Below are 13,956 nucleotides of genomic sequence, written 5' to 3' on the forward strand. Positions count from 1 at the left end.
GAGTTTGCTGGATATAGACTATTCTGATGGCTATAAATGTAGTGAATGTCTTGAAAATCCAAGAATTATTCTATGTGATGGGACTACTTTAGGGTTCAAAAGAAAGTTTTTGTCCTGGAACCACACTAATATCGAAGACCAAAATATCAGAAAAATACCTTATGCCAAGTATGTTTTACTTTAATTACTAGACTCAAAATAAAATTTTAAGTATAAATATCCAAAATAATTAACAAGACTCAAGAACCTTTTAGTTTTATTAATTGTCAAATTACTTTGACATCTAAGAGCTCCATAGTTATTGTAAAATAAATGTTATAATGAAAAGTATAAACCAATATAGGTTTCACATTTTCTTATTTTTCCTAAGAATATAGCACTTGTTTTGTTTTTCTAAAAGTCTTATCTTTTACAGGTTTTCTGATAGAACATTTCTAAAAAATTCTCAGTTAAGGAAAAAACTATCCAACTTTGTTTGCTCGAAGAACATCTCCAAATTTTATTTTGAAGTTTTAATTTCTGATCTGTTATCTGAAAACACAAATGCTGCAAACAGCTTAGTGAATCTACTCAATTCTATTATTGTCAAATCAGAAAACCCTTGTTGTCCTCAAAACTATAAAGACTTCCTCTATTGTTTATCAAAGGATTCTGCACTTTGTGCAACTTTTCCCTGTTCAGTAGAATTTCAAAACTTAATAGATAAATTATATGTTGGATATAAAATTTGTGAATTTCCTGATGATATGAAAACATTATCTACAGAATGTCCAGTTTTATATGATTTATTATCAAGTGAATCATTGACTTCAAATTTAATTCAAATAATGAGTGTGATTGCTGTTAAATCAAAAGTGTTTCCCACTGTATGATGCAACTGAAATTAATTCTGAAAACTCATCATTGGATTTACCAGAGGCTTCAGATATCCTAGCATGCTTTCCAGCAATGACCAAGAAATGCACAAGAGGAATCTACTCAGCTGACAAGTCAGCAGATGATAAGTCTTGCGAGAAAGATTTTTCTGGGAAACATGCAACACTCACTCCTGGAATATTCACAATATATTGCCAACATGGTAATTATGTTTTCATTAATTTATGAATAGAATGTGTGGGAGAAAGAACAACAATATGCTTTTGCCAAACTTTTTGCAACTTATATTTTTTCAATATCAGCTGTGGTTAGATAAAAACCCATACTTCACAAACTTACATCAGTTAGCCCACACTCATTTAAGTTCCTCACAAAACTCCATAGGAATTAAGCTAGTTAGTCATTTCTAGTAGCATCATGAATTCTTAATTAAATTTATGAAATTAAATGTCTGCTTTATTAAATAAGGTAAAGGGAAGTAGCTGTGGTCACTAGCTCTTAATTCAAATGATGAGAGGATATTGGAATATAAATATTTATTTGACTGAAATTTAGTTTTTCAAACTGTATATTGAAAAACTATCTTTCATCAACCCACATTTTCAGTTTTTTTTCAGTTAAAATTAATGTTCCATAACATTTTTACTAGCTAGCAGACTCCTTTTTTTATTTTGTAGTTTTGGTTTAGATGAAAAGAAAATAACTTTCTGATACCAATCCAAGTTGAATAACATTTAACTGGAAAAATATCCAAAATCAAAGTTAATTTCAATGTTTTTTAACTTTCATAAACTTAAAATGGGTAGCTCCGATTAAAATTACCAAAATTGAACTGCTTTATAAATAAACAGACCATTTTTAGTCAGTACACGTAAAATTCACATTTTGGATTAGTGTGATCAGCACCAAGGGGTTAACTTTTGCGTTTTCAAAAATGTTTGAGATTAATTTTGAGTATGTTGTTAGTTAAACCCCAGCATGCCATATAACGATACCATACCTTAAAATATAATTATTTTTCATTCAAGAGTAATTTCAAGTCCTCTAAAAATATTTGTGATCACAGTAGATTAAATTATATTTATTATATATTAAAAATGATAATTCTAAATATTAGTTGGTATATCTATGCAATAAGATAATTTTTTCTTTTTTTTTCTTTTGAGGAATTTGTTATGGATTTCAAGTCCTTAATAAGTCCGAATCTGTTAATGTTCCATTTTCTATATTGAGAACAAGATTTCACCAAAGTATGATTATTTAAAATATTTATCATAAAATTTCTACTAGCACTTCTATTTAATACTAGAGTCCAAGTACTTTATAGTGCTCAAAAATCTTTTGCCTTTGGGAACTCGGAATTTGCAATTTGAAAAACCCTTCATATGGTTTTCTATACAAATAAAACAAACTTTATCTGTAAATGCTTTAGCTTTGTTTCAATAATAAAACTGAAGTAGATTACTACCAGTAACGTTAGCACGGGGTCATCCAATTTGTTTTTTATTTTATTTGAAATGAAGTTTCTAAAATATGAAAATATGAAATTTAATTTTTCTTTTTATGAAAACATTTCTTTTAAAATGAGTCGTAAGATGCTAATACCTTAAATATAACCAAATATAGATGTTGAAAACTAAATTCTGATATTTTAATAAAATGATGTTTTTTTGTTTTTTTTTAGGTCCTGGGGTTGTGGTATATGACTTTGCTTGTGGTCTTCACCAATACTGCCTAAACAGAGATCCTATCTTTTTTAAAAACACAAAGTTTTTAATTGATAAGCTTCACTGGAGGAATCATACAGGTGCTTTGCTAAAACCTAAACATTTAAAGGGGCGTTCAATAGGAGAAGGCAACTCCTGTGGGCCCCCAAATGTGTCCAAATTACATGTAAAAGTTAAGTTAGGGGCCTCCATGCCTCACCCCAAACGCATGGCAATATACAGCGATGTACTCTCAGAAACATATTATCTGGAGCCTCCCCTGAAATAATTCAATGTGGGCATTAATTTAATTTAAGTACATTAATTTAACATAAACACAGCTGTTATCAGACTTAATTTTTATTGATGAGCACAATACCAATTGTTTATGCAGGTTTTTGAAAAATTTGAGTGGCAACTGATGTATTTCAAATCGCATTTAGACTTCCTAGAGATTTCTTATAGGGATGCACAGATATAACAGCATATTTTTCTAATACCGGTATTGGCTTAAGCAAAGCTGGCATTGGCCGATACCGGTATTAGAAAAATGTTTTGAGGAAAAACTTAAAAATAAGAAGATTCTCGATTAACTAATGAAAAAATTTTTTTGCCACAATCTTAAATTTCCTTTTAAAAAGACCTGTTACGAGTGTAAACAGAAAGGTCTAGTGTTATGATAGGTAACTTCGTTAATATGAGTACAGTCGATATATGGGCTGTACCCATATTTTTGCACAACTAGTTGAAAGTTAATTAATTAAAATATTTTTTGCCTTAGGATGTTCGATTGGTTTTTGTCTGGACAAGTATCCTCAGTATAAATTTTTAAACACTCAAATTAATGAGCAGATGAACTCCACACTTAAGAAAATTAACCACATACTTACTTTCATGAACCAACCAAATTTCATGGCTCACTGTCAACTGTTCCTTTATTGCTACAATATGAAGAAGAAATTAAAAAATCAAAAAGGTATTTATTTTACTCGTCTCACTATTTGTAGATCTAGGTAAGATAATCAGGTTTACACGATACAAAAACTTATAAAATTCTTTTAGCCTTGACTTCCACACCTAAAAAATACATTATTAGACATCTAGGTGACAATCTTCCTGTAAACCGATTAGTTTTGTAGAGCTACCTTTTAACCAGACTCTTAATCAATATTTTAGTTGTAGAAAGTGGAGAGCAGTGATGGATTAAATCTAATGGAAACCTAAGCTTAGGAACCCCTGGGAAGCTATATCCTAATACAATGTCACAGGGCTCTTAAATACCTTATAACAATGGGCAGCTGCCTATTATCCCTAATGGTTAATTTGGCACTGGTGGAGAGAAAAGGAAAAATATTTAACGAAATTCAATTTTATTGGCTGTTAACAATATGAAATTAGCAAAAATGGCAAGTTAATAATTACTATCAAAATTGAGGAATTGATTGTTTTAATCTGATTTACATAATTGAATTGATTTTTCTAGTTCCTTTTTAGTCCATTTTACAGATCCAAACATTAAGTTGAAGGCTATAATAGTGAATTAAATTAACTTGAAATAAAATAATTGGTGTGATTAGTAATTTGCAAAAATTAAAAATTTCTTATTCAATAGAAAATCGAATAGTATTTAAAAAAATTATGTAATACTTTATAGAGTAATAAAAGGCTTTTACTAAAGTACTCTTTCAGATAATTCAAATAGCTCCAGTCATTAAATTAATAGAAAAAAATCTTACGAAAAGATATTGTACATTCTAAACTACAATGGTTTTATCTTTTATGTTAAAATGCCCCAATGTCGCTAAATCATCCAAATGACTTTGTTGAAATTTTATTTTGTTTAAATTATAGCTTTGTTTATAATAAGTATTTATTAACCTTTTTTTCCAGCTCAAGCCACTTGAAATGAAAATAGATTGTTGTTGACCTCACGCAGCCAGCTACATCATTCGTGATATAATAGTTCATTATCTTTATAATATAAAATTTTACATGTATAAAAATATGTTTTTAATTAAAAAACATTGTGATTGACTTAAAATAAACTTATAACGCAGAACTTAAGGCATAGAATCATAAATTGTTACCAATTAACTGACTAGTTTATCAGAATTGTATAATCTCTTTAACTTATAAGCAGCACTCAAGTTTCTATGTAAATTATTCAAAATCTTAATTGCAGAAACTGACAAAGATCCTAATTATTGTATAATTCATACTATATATTCACTGTTTTTGACAATACAATTTAATAAATCATTAAATGTTTTTAACAATGTCTACTTTATTAAATTGATTTTAAGGGTTTTTTAACTAATATTTGGTATGAAAACAATTCAAGAAGAAACCCTAATTTTTTTTTTGCTATACTGTATAGGATAAATTAGCATATAGGATGTTTTTTTCATAACCTCATGTTATTAGATTGTAATAAACATTTATAGATAACACCAAAATAATTTAAAATAAATATAATTTTGGTTGGGTTTTATTTAAGAAAAATGATCTTTACTCGAATAATTTGCATCGAGCAATAAATAAGTTTTGCTTATGCTTCCACTAGGCGTTAAAATGATCTAAATGTTTTAAAATAACGATTTTGCATGCTGAACTAACTCCATTATATTCCAATAAGCCAGGCCTACCAGAAGTAAATAGCCCTAACTAATCTACTTGCTATTCCTCCTACGTAATTTTCTATCGTACTACTCAGTGGTCTCGCTAGGTCACTTTTTGGGGGCGTTAGCCCCTCAAATTAAAAAAATAGCCCCCTTAATTTTTCTCAAAGCCCCTCCAAAATAAACCTATCACCCCTCAAAATATGTTTGCTTTACTGAAGAAATATTAAAATATACATTCAGGTTGTGTATTTTAAGTGTTATTTTTATACTGTTTCTTGTTTATAAACTACTAAGTGCTGAAGGAGCGAGGCTCCTTCAAATCTCTTGCAGAGAATAGCTCCCAAATTTAGAATCCTGGCGACGCCATTGAGTAAGCTTAAGATTGATGAACATCTTTTTTCTCACCTCTGTTATACCATGATATAGACTTATGGCATAAGTATGACGTTTGGTTAAAATTTTTGCAAACTTGATTTTCACAGTAGTGTCAAATCAAATATTACGCAGTGGCAATGGCAAGAACTATACTAATGTGATTAACATCAATGAATTTGAAAAATTCTCTTAGGTTTGTAAAAAGGTTTAAGAAAGTGACAAAATAGAGACAAAAACTCCAAAAATTTTGAAACAAAATCGTAGCAATAACTCCTGAGAATTTAGGAAATGAAAGGACATTGCAACTAAAATTCCTTAAGTTGCCATTATGGAACAGAATTGGAAAATTTATTTGAATATTTGGCATTTTGTCTAAAAGTCTGATAAATGATTTTTTTTATACATTTATGTTTTTCAAGCCATGAATAAATCCGAGTCAGTCAGCATACAGTTTACAATACTGAGGATAATATTTCTAAAAAGTATGACAGTAAATTTCTGTTACGTAGACTTGACCAACATTTTTCTAATTTATGTGCTTGGCATATAAGTTTATTTATTAAAAAAGTGTGACTGGTGTGGATATATAAGATCTCATAGTACCTTTTGAAGACATAATTAACACCCACCTTCACCCAAAATTTTTTTTCTTAAATATGGATGAGATAAATGGGCGGCTCAAATCAGCCATATTTTATGCCATTATGCAGGTGGGTTACAATGTGTAGCAGGGTGGTGTATATCCCTTCATGCACTTTTATTAATTAGTGGAAACTATAGGTTTTATTAGTGCTACACTCTCACCTAGTGTTGGACCAAAATAAACTATTGGCGTAAAGTGTAACTCAAAAATACCCACACTGGAAATTATTGGCCAGTGTTTTTGTAAACTGTAACACTAGTTCTACACTCAACCTACTCTAGAAAAGGAGATAAATCTAATGTAACTCGTTTCTATGAAGCAAAATAGCAGCTTTGAAAAAGTTTGTTTCACTGCTTCAAAAAGCGTTTTTCATTTTTAACCTAGCTGTTTGAGGTATAAAACTTGGGCGGTTAAAGAACCATAAAAGGTAAATAAAGTTTATTTCATTTCAATTTCGGTTCTTAAATTATTTCTAGATGAAATTAGGTTGAAATAAAAGGTAAGTCTTGGCTTTAATTACATAAAAACAAGCTATTAGTGTGAAAACATCAGGATATGTGCAGTTCAACAGTTTGAAAGAGTAATTAAAGAATGCTTTATTCTCTATATTTTCTGGTCCTCTTTAAGCCCATTTGCAAATCTTATGTGTGCATCTTCCTTAAGAAAATTTATTTCTGCATGAGTCAAGTTTGTAAAAATTGACAATTTATTCCACGATAGATTGAAACCTGCTCACCCGACCCCTACGATTTCATACAAATTCGCTTTCTAGGGTTAACTTAATTGTAGAAACCAAATTCCAGATTTTCAGAAACATCCAAAAGGCCATTTTGGAAAACAGAATAGGTGTTCAGGCAGCTCTTTATAATTTAATAATTGGCCAATCATTGATTTTATTTTTGTGGAATACCTCTTACGATATTATGATAATATGAAGAAATAGTAGCCACATGGCATCAGTATGAAAATCACACAGAAACTGCAGTATTTAGTAGCATAAAGTAAACTTTAATACAAAACGTTGACAATTGTCATAAGCAATTACGATTTTTTTAAAATTACTGAAAAAAATCAACTGAGAAATATAACTAGCTATTAACTATTTATGAAATTGAAAACGAAATTTATTCAATATCGTTTTAAACATTATTAGATGAAACATAACTATAAATCAAAAAATTTATCCTAAAGAAGATATTCATTAATTGATTAATTACTTATTAAATGAGTTATCCGAATTTTACAATTTGCATCAACTTAAACATGAACTTCCACGAATCCAATTTGCTCGCTTGCCCGCGCTTTTTTAGGTATTTATTCTTCAATTCTTGTTCACACTTTGCGCTTCTAAGCCTTGGATACCTAAAATTTCCTAATAGGTTGGAGAAGCATCCCAGTGCGAACAAACTTTTAAATTGAGAAACTTTTAAAAACATCAAAAACTTTAATATTTAAGCATATTTTCAAGGAAAAAAGTTATTTTCTCGAAAATAATTAAATACTTAGAAGCTTGAAATAATAAAATTGAACTTATGTTGGTTTACTATTGTTTAAACGCCAAAATACAAGATTTACCTATTTTGTCAAAACCATCTGCTAGTGTAGCCAAGCCCATAAGATGGGACTACTTCTCATGCCTCTGATACCAGATTACAAGTCTACATAGTAAGACTAAACTTTTATCGCAAAAGCTTTGAAACGTATAGAAAATGTGTACGGTATGAAAAACTTGGAAAACGATTGTTGAAATTGGTTCTGACGATGCCATCACCTAACAATGCTGTTAAAGGCTACGAATATACCAAAAATGCAAGGTTTTAATGCCAGATTACTTAATTAGAAAAATTAATATAAATATTGTTTATTTGTCAAAATTATTAACTGAAATCCAAATTTTTTAATGAAAGGTTCAATTTATATCAAAATTGAATAAAAATCAATTATTTTGAAACGAAAAAATTTAGCAACTATTATTTTTTTTAAATTTTTATATTTAAATTTTTTAATTTTATGATATTATAATCATATCATACCAAGTACTTCATAATAAATGATATATGATGATATTAAAGGATGATAAGTCTATTTTGGCGCTCTCAAAGATTAGTTTTAAGATAACGCCAAGGAGACTATTAATATATAGTTTGAATGCCTTAAATGTAAGATTCCATGAATAAAATAATATTTAACTAGTTTTAAAGTAGGCGCCCGTCGGTTTTCTTAATTAATTACCTTTTCTTAAAATTGGTTAATCCCTTTTTATTATCTCAGAGCGCTCTGAGGTCCACTTTTCGTTATCCTTTAACTCTACTCTTTATAAAAAGTGTAGTTCAGAGGGTTCTTAGCGCACTGAGAGCGGTAAATGGGTTTCACCAAAATAATGGGACGATCATGTTTCGATTTTTCCTATATATTGCTTCAAAAATGCAAATACATTATTTTTGGCAATTTATTTGTGGCCAAATACTTTAGATTAGCTTCAAATAAATTACATTTTCAAACACTTAAATTATTTTATTTGTTTATCCCTTGTATCATTGCTTCCAAATCGAAGCGTTATATCGTCTTTGCCTTTTTTTTTCTCAAGAGTCTTAAAGCAAAGAATTCTTTGCCAGTAGCTGAGGTACTTGCTGAGTGAGAAATAAACAGAAATCCGGTCTATAATTTAAAATCTTTGTTTTAAAGAAATAATCCAAAGGAAGTATAAGAGAGGAATAGTTTATGGTTAAAATTATCTCGTCGTTTTAAAGCTATGATTTTTGTGCGATAAACTTCCGGTTAATAATTTTTCAATAGGCAAGGCTTAGTCGTAAGTAATCTTTCGCCTCCAAGACCTATCGGCCGAAGTACCTTAGTACCGCATTTTAACTTAAACTAATAAAATTTAGTTTGCCCCATTTGTTGTTGGTCTTTTTAATCTTTTCACGTCGTTTATAAGGCCTAGTCATAACTTACCGAAAGTGAGTAAGCCTAACGTATCCCGTAACGTATTCCCCTTTTTCTGTTTACTTTCAATAATCCTGTATTATGATTTTACCACACGTAAGAAAATCCCAGGCCGGATTCATTTCTAAAGGGATCAACCAGGTCAGACTTGACATTTAATAAAAATTATTAATTGACCTAAGTAATATTTAATTTTAATATCATTACAATATGGAAAATCCAAACCAGGGTTTTTCTGCCCTGAACCAAGTACCTGGTCAACTGAATGGATTGTTGAAAGTTGATGTTGGGCTTTGAGGCTCTACTGGACGTTTTATCAATTTAAATTTCTTTGTTTCGATTCAACTACACTGCGCCTCCCTACGCGATTGGTTAGATTTATTAATAATTATTAATCATGTAAAAGGGCATAGGCATAATAAAGGATGTAATTAGTAAATCAGAATTAAACGTCCTTCGTTTAATTCGAATACACGTGGCGTGGGTTCTGCGGAAATTAATCGTTTGGATTTATTCATTTTAAAACTACAAGGAGTTTTAAATATAAATAATTAAGGATGTATAAAGGCATAGACATAATAAAGGCTGAATTTGGTAAATTATAATTAAACGTCCTTTGTTTAATTCGAATATATTACACGTGGCATGAGTTCCGCGGAAATTAATCGTTTGGATTTAATTATTTTAAACTACCTAAATTATACAACCTAAGCTTACAGGCTATTTTAAAGTACCTATAAAAATTTAAAACGGAATGGTATTAAAATATACATAGTTAAAAAAACCATTGTTAGAGAAGATTAAAAAATATACGTGTAACTTACTCAAATTCGGTCAAGAGAAAACAGAAACGTGGAAAAATATTTTTAAAGAAACGGCCAAACAATTAGAATTGAAGGAAGATATTTCATTGGTCAATGCAAGGTCACGTGGTTGGGACTGTGAACGTAGCATACGAGCTAGATCCACGGGGTGTGGATGCAGCAAATTGACTACGCTCACGGGGTGTGGACGCAGAAAGTTGGCTACGTTCACGGGGTGTGAATCTAGACTCGGCCTTTATCTTTTTTCTTCAAAACACCCTTTTTAAAATATTCTAGACATAAGCATTTATTTTTTATTTTTTTACCATTTTGTTAATAAACAGGTGAAGTCTGGTATGGAAAATTCTACAGTTGTTTTTTTTAAGAAAGATCAAAAGACAAGTAGTGCTTAACATATGTAAGTTATCTAAAATACTTAATTATTTAAAATTTGCTATGCAGTGGTCAAACTTTAAAGCAGTGGCGTAGACAAGGGGGGGGGTGTTTCCCGGTCCAGACAACCCCTTGGGTCTACCTTTGACTGTACTAAATTTCCACCCCCTTCTTGACCCACTCTTAACATTCACATAACTCGACCCCCCCCCCCCCTGGATGAATATCTGGCTACGCCACTGATTTAAAGGAAAGGTTAATTATAAAATTATATTGGTCTTAGAAATTACCAAAATTCCTGATTCGTTCAAAGAAGAGGCAATAGAGTTGTATCACCTTGTAGCTTTGGCCATGGCTGCCATTTTAGAAAACAAACCCTCTCTTAACTTAATTCAAACGCCTATAAAATGGATTATAAAATGCCAAAATAAACAGTTTTCATAGGGCTTCCCCTTTATAGAAAAATCAGAGTTGTAGTTACTGGTTCATACCTGACATCGTTTAACTGGAATATATAAACTGTTTGTTTATTTGAAAGTATCAATCCGCCCAAAATGACAATGACCAAAAGTGAGCCAATGCTAAAGATCTGCTTTTGTGTTTTGTAATTTGTGAACCGTTCCTAAAAGCTTTTTGTTGATGTTAAACCTATTTTTCTTTCGTGGTGTATCCTATGCTATAACAAATGTTTAAATTTTTATTAACTGTGCTGCCCCCCTGGGTACCAAAACTTCTTTAGAAAAATTTTGTTTTTATACGAAGATTTTACCAAATGTTTTACATTTACAGAATTAAACTAAATATTTATTTCATCATTTACAAATTTGGGATGAGTGGACCACTATAACTTTATACGTACAATATTTCAGGGTAAATAAGTCATTATGGACAAATTTATTTATAATATTAAAGAACTTTATTACAAATTTAGGGTTTTATCATATTCAATGTATATAAACTGAAAAATTAGTAACTTTTGACAATTAGACAAAAACCAATAGGGGAAGGGAGAGCACATTATTAGTACCCAACCCACAAAGCCTTACAACACCACTGATAGTGAAGGTTTTTTTTCTTAATTTTCCCTTTTAGTTAACTGAGAAAACACTAACAGGTGTTTAGTTCATGGTTTTACCATTGGGGCAGCCCACTTAATTGTAATTGTACTGGTAGAATATGAATTTTGCTTTAACTTCCTTGTTTTTTAGGTGATGAAAACTTTGGATTGGTACTGAATTCCTCTATTTAACATTTGTGGTGTAGTGCTGTTACCAGCCATTATTTTTATAAAATAAAAACATTTATGGTATAAAAGTGTTAATTTTGCATAATATAACTAATTTTAAATGCACCAACCTTTATATAATACGGGATTATAAAAAGACCATTTTTTATGCATTTTTATTAAATAAATTCCTGTATATAGTACAAATTTTTCAATAAAAAATTTAAATATAAATAAGTATGACGCACAATAAACTTCAACTTTATTGGATACCTGACCACAAAGGGCATCACGAGAACCTTGGCTATGGAGGGTGCAAAGGCTGGATTTAGTGAGGCAGAACCTGCACGGAGCCTAGTCTCCAAGTATGTGTCTGATCGTCTGTCTAGCGTATGATGGCATCACCAGTCCCTCTATTATTGGTCCAAGGTGCTGAGGCAGGTAAAATCACAACTCTTCCCCCCCAAGAAGGGTCCAACAAAGCATATGGCTGTAGTATTTGCACATCTGTAGCAACATTGCGTAGCATTTCAAAGTGTGAAAAATATGCTAGCTCGACCCCTTATTACCGTGCTAGTGCTCTTTCGAAATAAGATATCGCCATCTGTTCCTTTTTACTATGAAAATTCTAAAATTATATTCCTATATTAACTTTATTGGAGCATATCTACATATCACACCCCCAAACAATTATATCTGCATGCATCACGCCTTTTGGTGCTTCTGGCTATGACATTACTTTGTGCATCAGGAAAACGAAATGCCCAAAGATCAAGAAAACTATGATAAAAATTCAAGACTATAATAGAACAAACTTTGCTAATCTGGTAAGAGAGGTCCAACAGTCCTTATCACAACTATTAGTAATTTAGACAAGCATGCCCCTTTTATTACCAAGAGGAAATCTTTAAATAACCCCCCATGGCTAACTATAAGGAAGTTAAATACCCAAGGTTTATAAGTGATTAATAAAAAATAAAAACCTGTACGACGATTATAAACACTATAGAAATATGGCTAACAAGGCTGTTAATATTGCTGAGAGTAAATATATTAATTGTCCAGAGACTTCTGGAAGCCATAAAAAAGAACTCTCAAACTTTAAATGTAAATAATGTATATATAACTGAACCTTTTAACCATCACTTTATAACCAATCGCAAAATAACTGCGCCTCTCCTGATAACAATGAAATTATTCCCCCAATTTAACTTTGAAAAAGTTGACGAGAAGACTATCATGTGTTATATCAAGAAACTCAAAAATAGTTTCGCAATAGGTACTGTTGGTATCTCTGCTAAAACAATAAAGGGTTTAGCGACCCTCATATCTCCAGTTCTGGCCACAATTATAAATCTATCTTTTGAAACAAATTGTTTCACATCCCTATGGAAAGAAGCCGAAGTCTCTATTTTAAGTCTGGGAACAAGGAAGATCCCATCTCATATAGAGGCATCTCTATTCTGCAATACTTATCAAAAATTCCCGAAAAACCCAACTGTTAACAAATGTGACACAAAATTATATGCTTCATAGTAATCCATCTGGTTTTATCCCTAAGCATTCAACTATGACATGTATAATTTACATAAACTTATCAAAAGCTTTTGATTGTGTAAATCACAAGAAGTTAATAAGTTTAATGAATGTAATTTGTCTCCTGACGTCTCGAAATGGTTCATATCATATTTATCAAACAAAGCAGGCAGTCAGTATAAACGGAATTGAATCTAATAAGAGTACTATAACCTCAGGTGTCCCACATGGGAGCATTCTTGGCCCCCTAATTTTAATATGTATACTAAAAACATGTACAAATGTTTAAATTCCTCAACATCTTTCGAGTTTGCTGATGACCATTCACTGCTCACTTCTGACGAGTCAGTTGATAATGCTCTATTGAAATTACAAAACGATTGTAAAGAACTTGGAACAACTGAGTTTAAAGCTAAACTTAACAAAAGACTGTTTTCATGTTATTTTATCCCTTCAAAAATACTGAAAAATTAAAAAGCATAACCCAGATGGGAACCACAGATGTTAAAAGGGTCGATAAAATGTCAAAAATTTGCAATACCTAGGAAAACAAATATGGAATAAACTACCAACCAAAGTAAAATTTATTGCTAGTATTAACTCTTTTAAAACTGAAAAAACTAAATATGTAAGTAGTACGTAATAGCCCATTTCATGTAATTTAGGTTGTTTGCGTCAAGATTCTTTTTAGGTAAGTAAAAAAATTATTTTTGACATGTACAACAAATCATGTTCAGTAGTCTATTGCCGTTAAATGTACAGTTCAGGCAATATTTCGGTAAACCACTTTTTCACCTAAAAAAGACTATTTGAAAATTTCAACCCCTTTTAG

The 13,956-nt window shown here is 30.7% G+C and overlaps 1 protein-coding gene and 1 long non-coding RNA gene across 3 annotated transcripts; one reads left to right on the top strand and one right to left on the bottom strand.

Annotated features, from left to right (window-relative positions):
• The first annotated feature begins 847 nt into the window (after positions 1-847).
• On the top strand, positions 848-4,858 carry LOC149925423 (uncharacterized). 2 transcript variants are annotated; one of them, XM_090159687.1, is made up of 5 exons: positions 848-1,078; positions 2,043-2,126; positions 2,561-2,683; positions 3,364-3,558; positions 4,473-4,858. In XM_090159687.1, exons 1-5 carry the CDS (start codon positions 949-951, stop codon positions 4,484-4,486), a joined length of 546 nt encoding a protein of 181 aa, XP_090015813.1. In that variant the 5' UTR covers positions 848-948; the 3' UTR covers positions 4,487-4,858. The 2 variants fall into 2 exon arrangements, with proteins under 2 accessions (XP_090015813.1, XP_090015814.1); XM_090159688.1 differs by lacking the exon at positions 2,043-2,126.
• Positions 3,968-7,784, bottom strand: LOC149925424 (uncharacterized). Its single transcript, XR_016476823.1, has 3 exons — positions 7,439-7,784; positions 4,461-4,553; positions 3,968-4,109 (listed from the first exon to the last, which is right to left on the bottom strand). It is a non-coding gene; the product is annotated as an uncharacterized LOC149925424 (long non-coding RNA).
• Between the last annotated feature and the right edge of the window lie 6,172 nt (positions 7,785-13,956).

Source organism: Leiobunum rupestre, chromosome 10, assembly GCF_980474605.1.
Source record: "Leiobunum rupestre chromosome 10, qqLeiRupe1.1.hap1, whole genome shotgun sequence".
NCBI classification, from domain to species: Eukaryota; Metazoa; Arthropoda; class Arachnida; order Opiliones; family Sclerosomatidae; genus Leiobunum; species Leiobunum rupestre.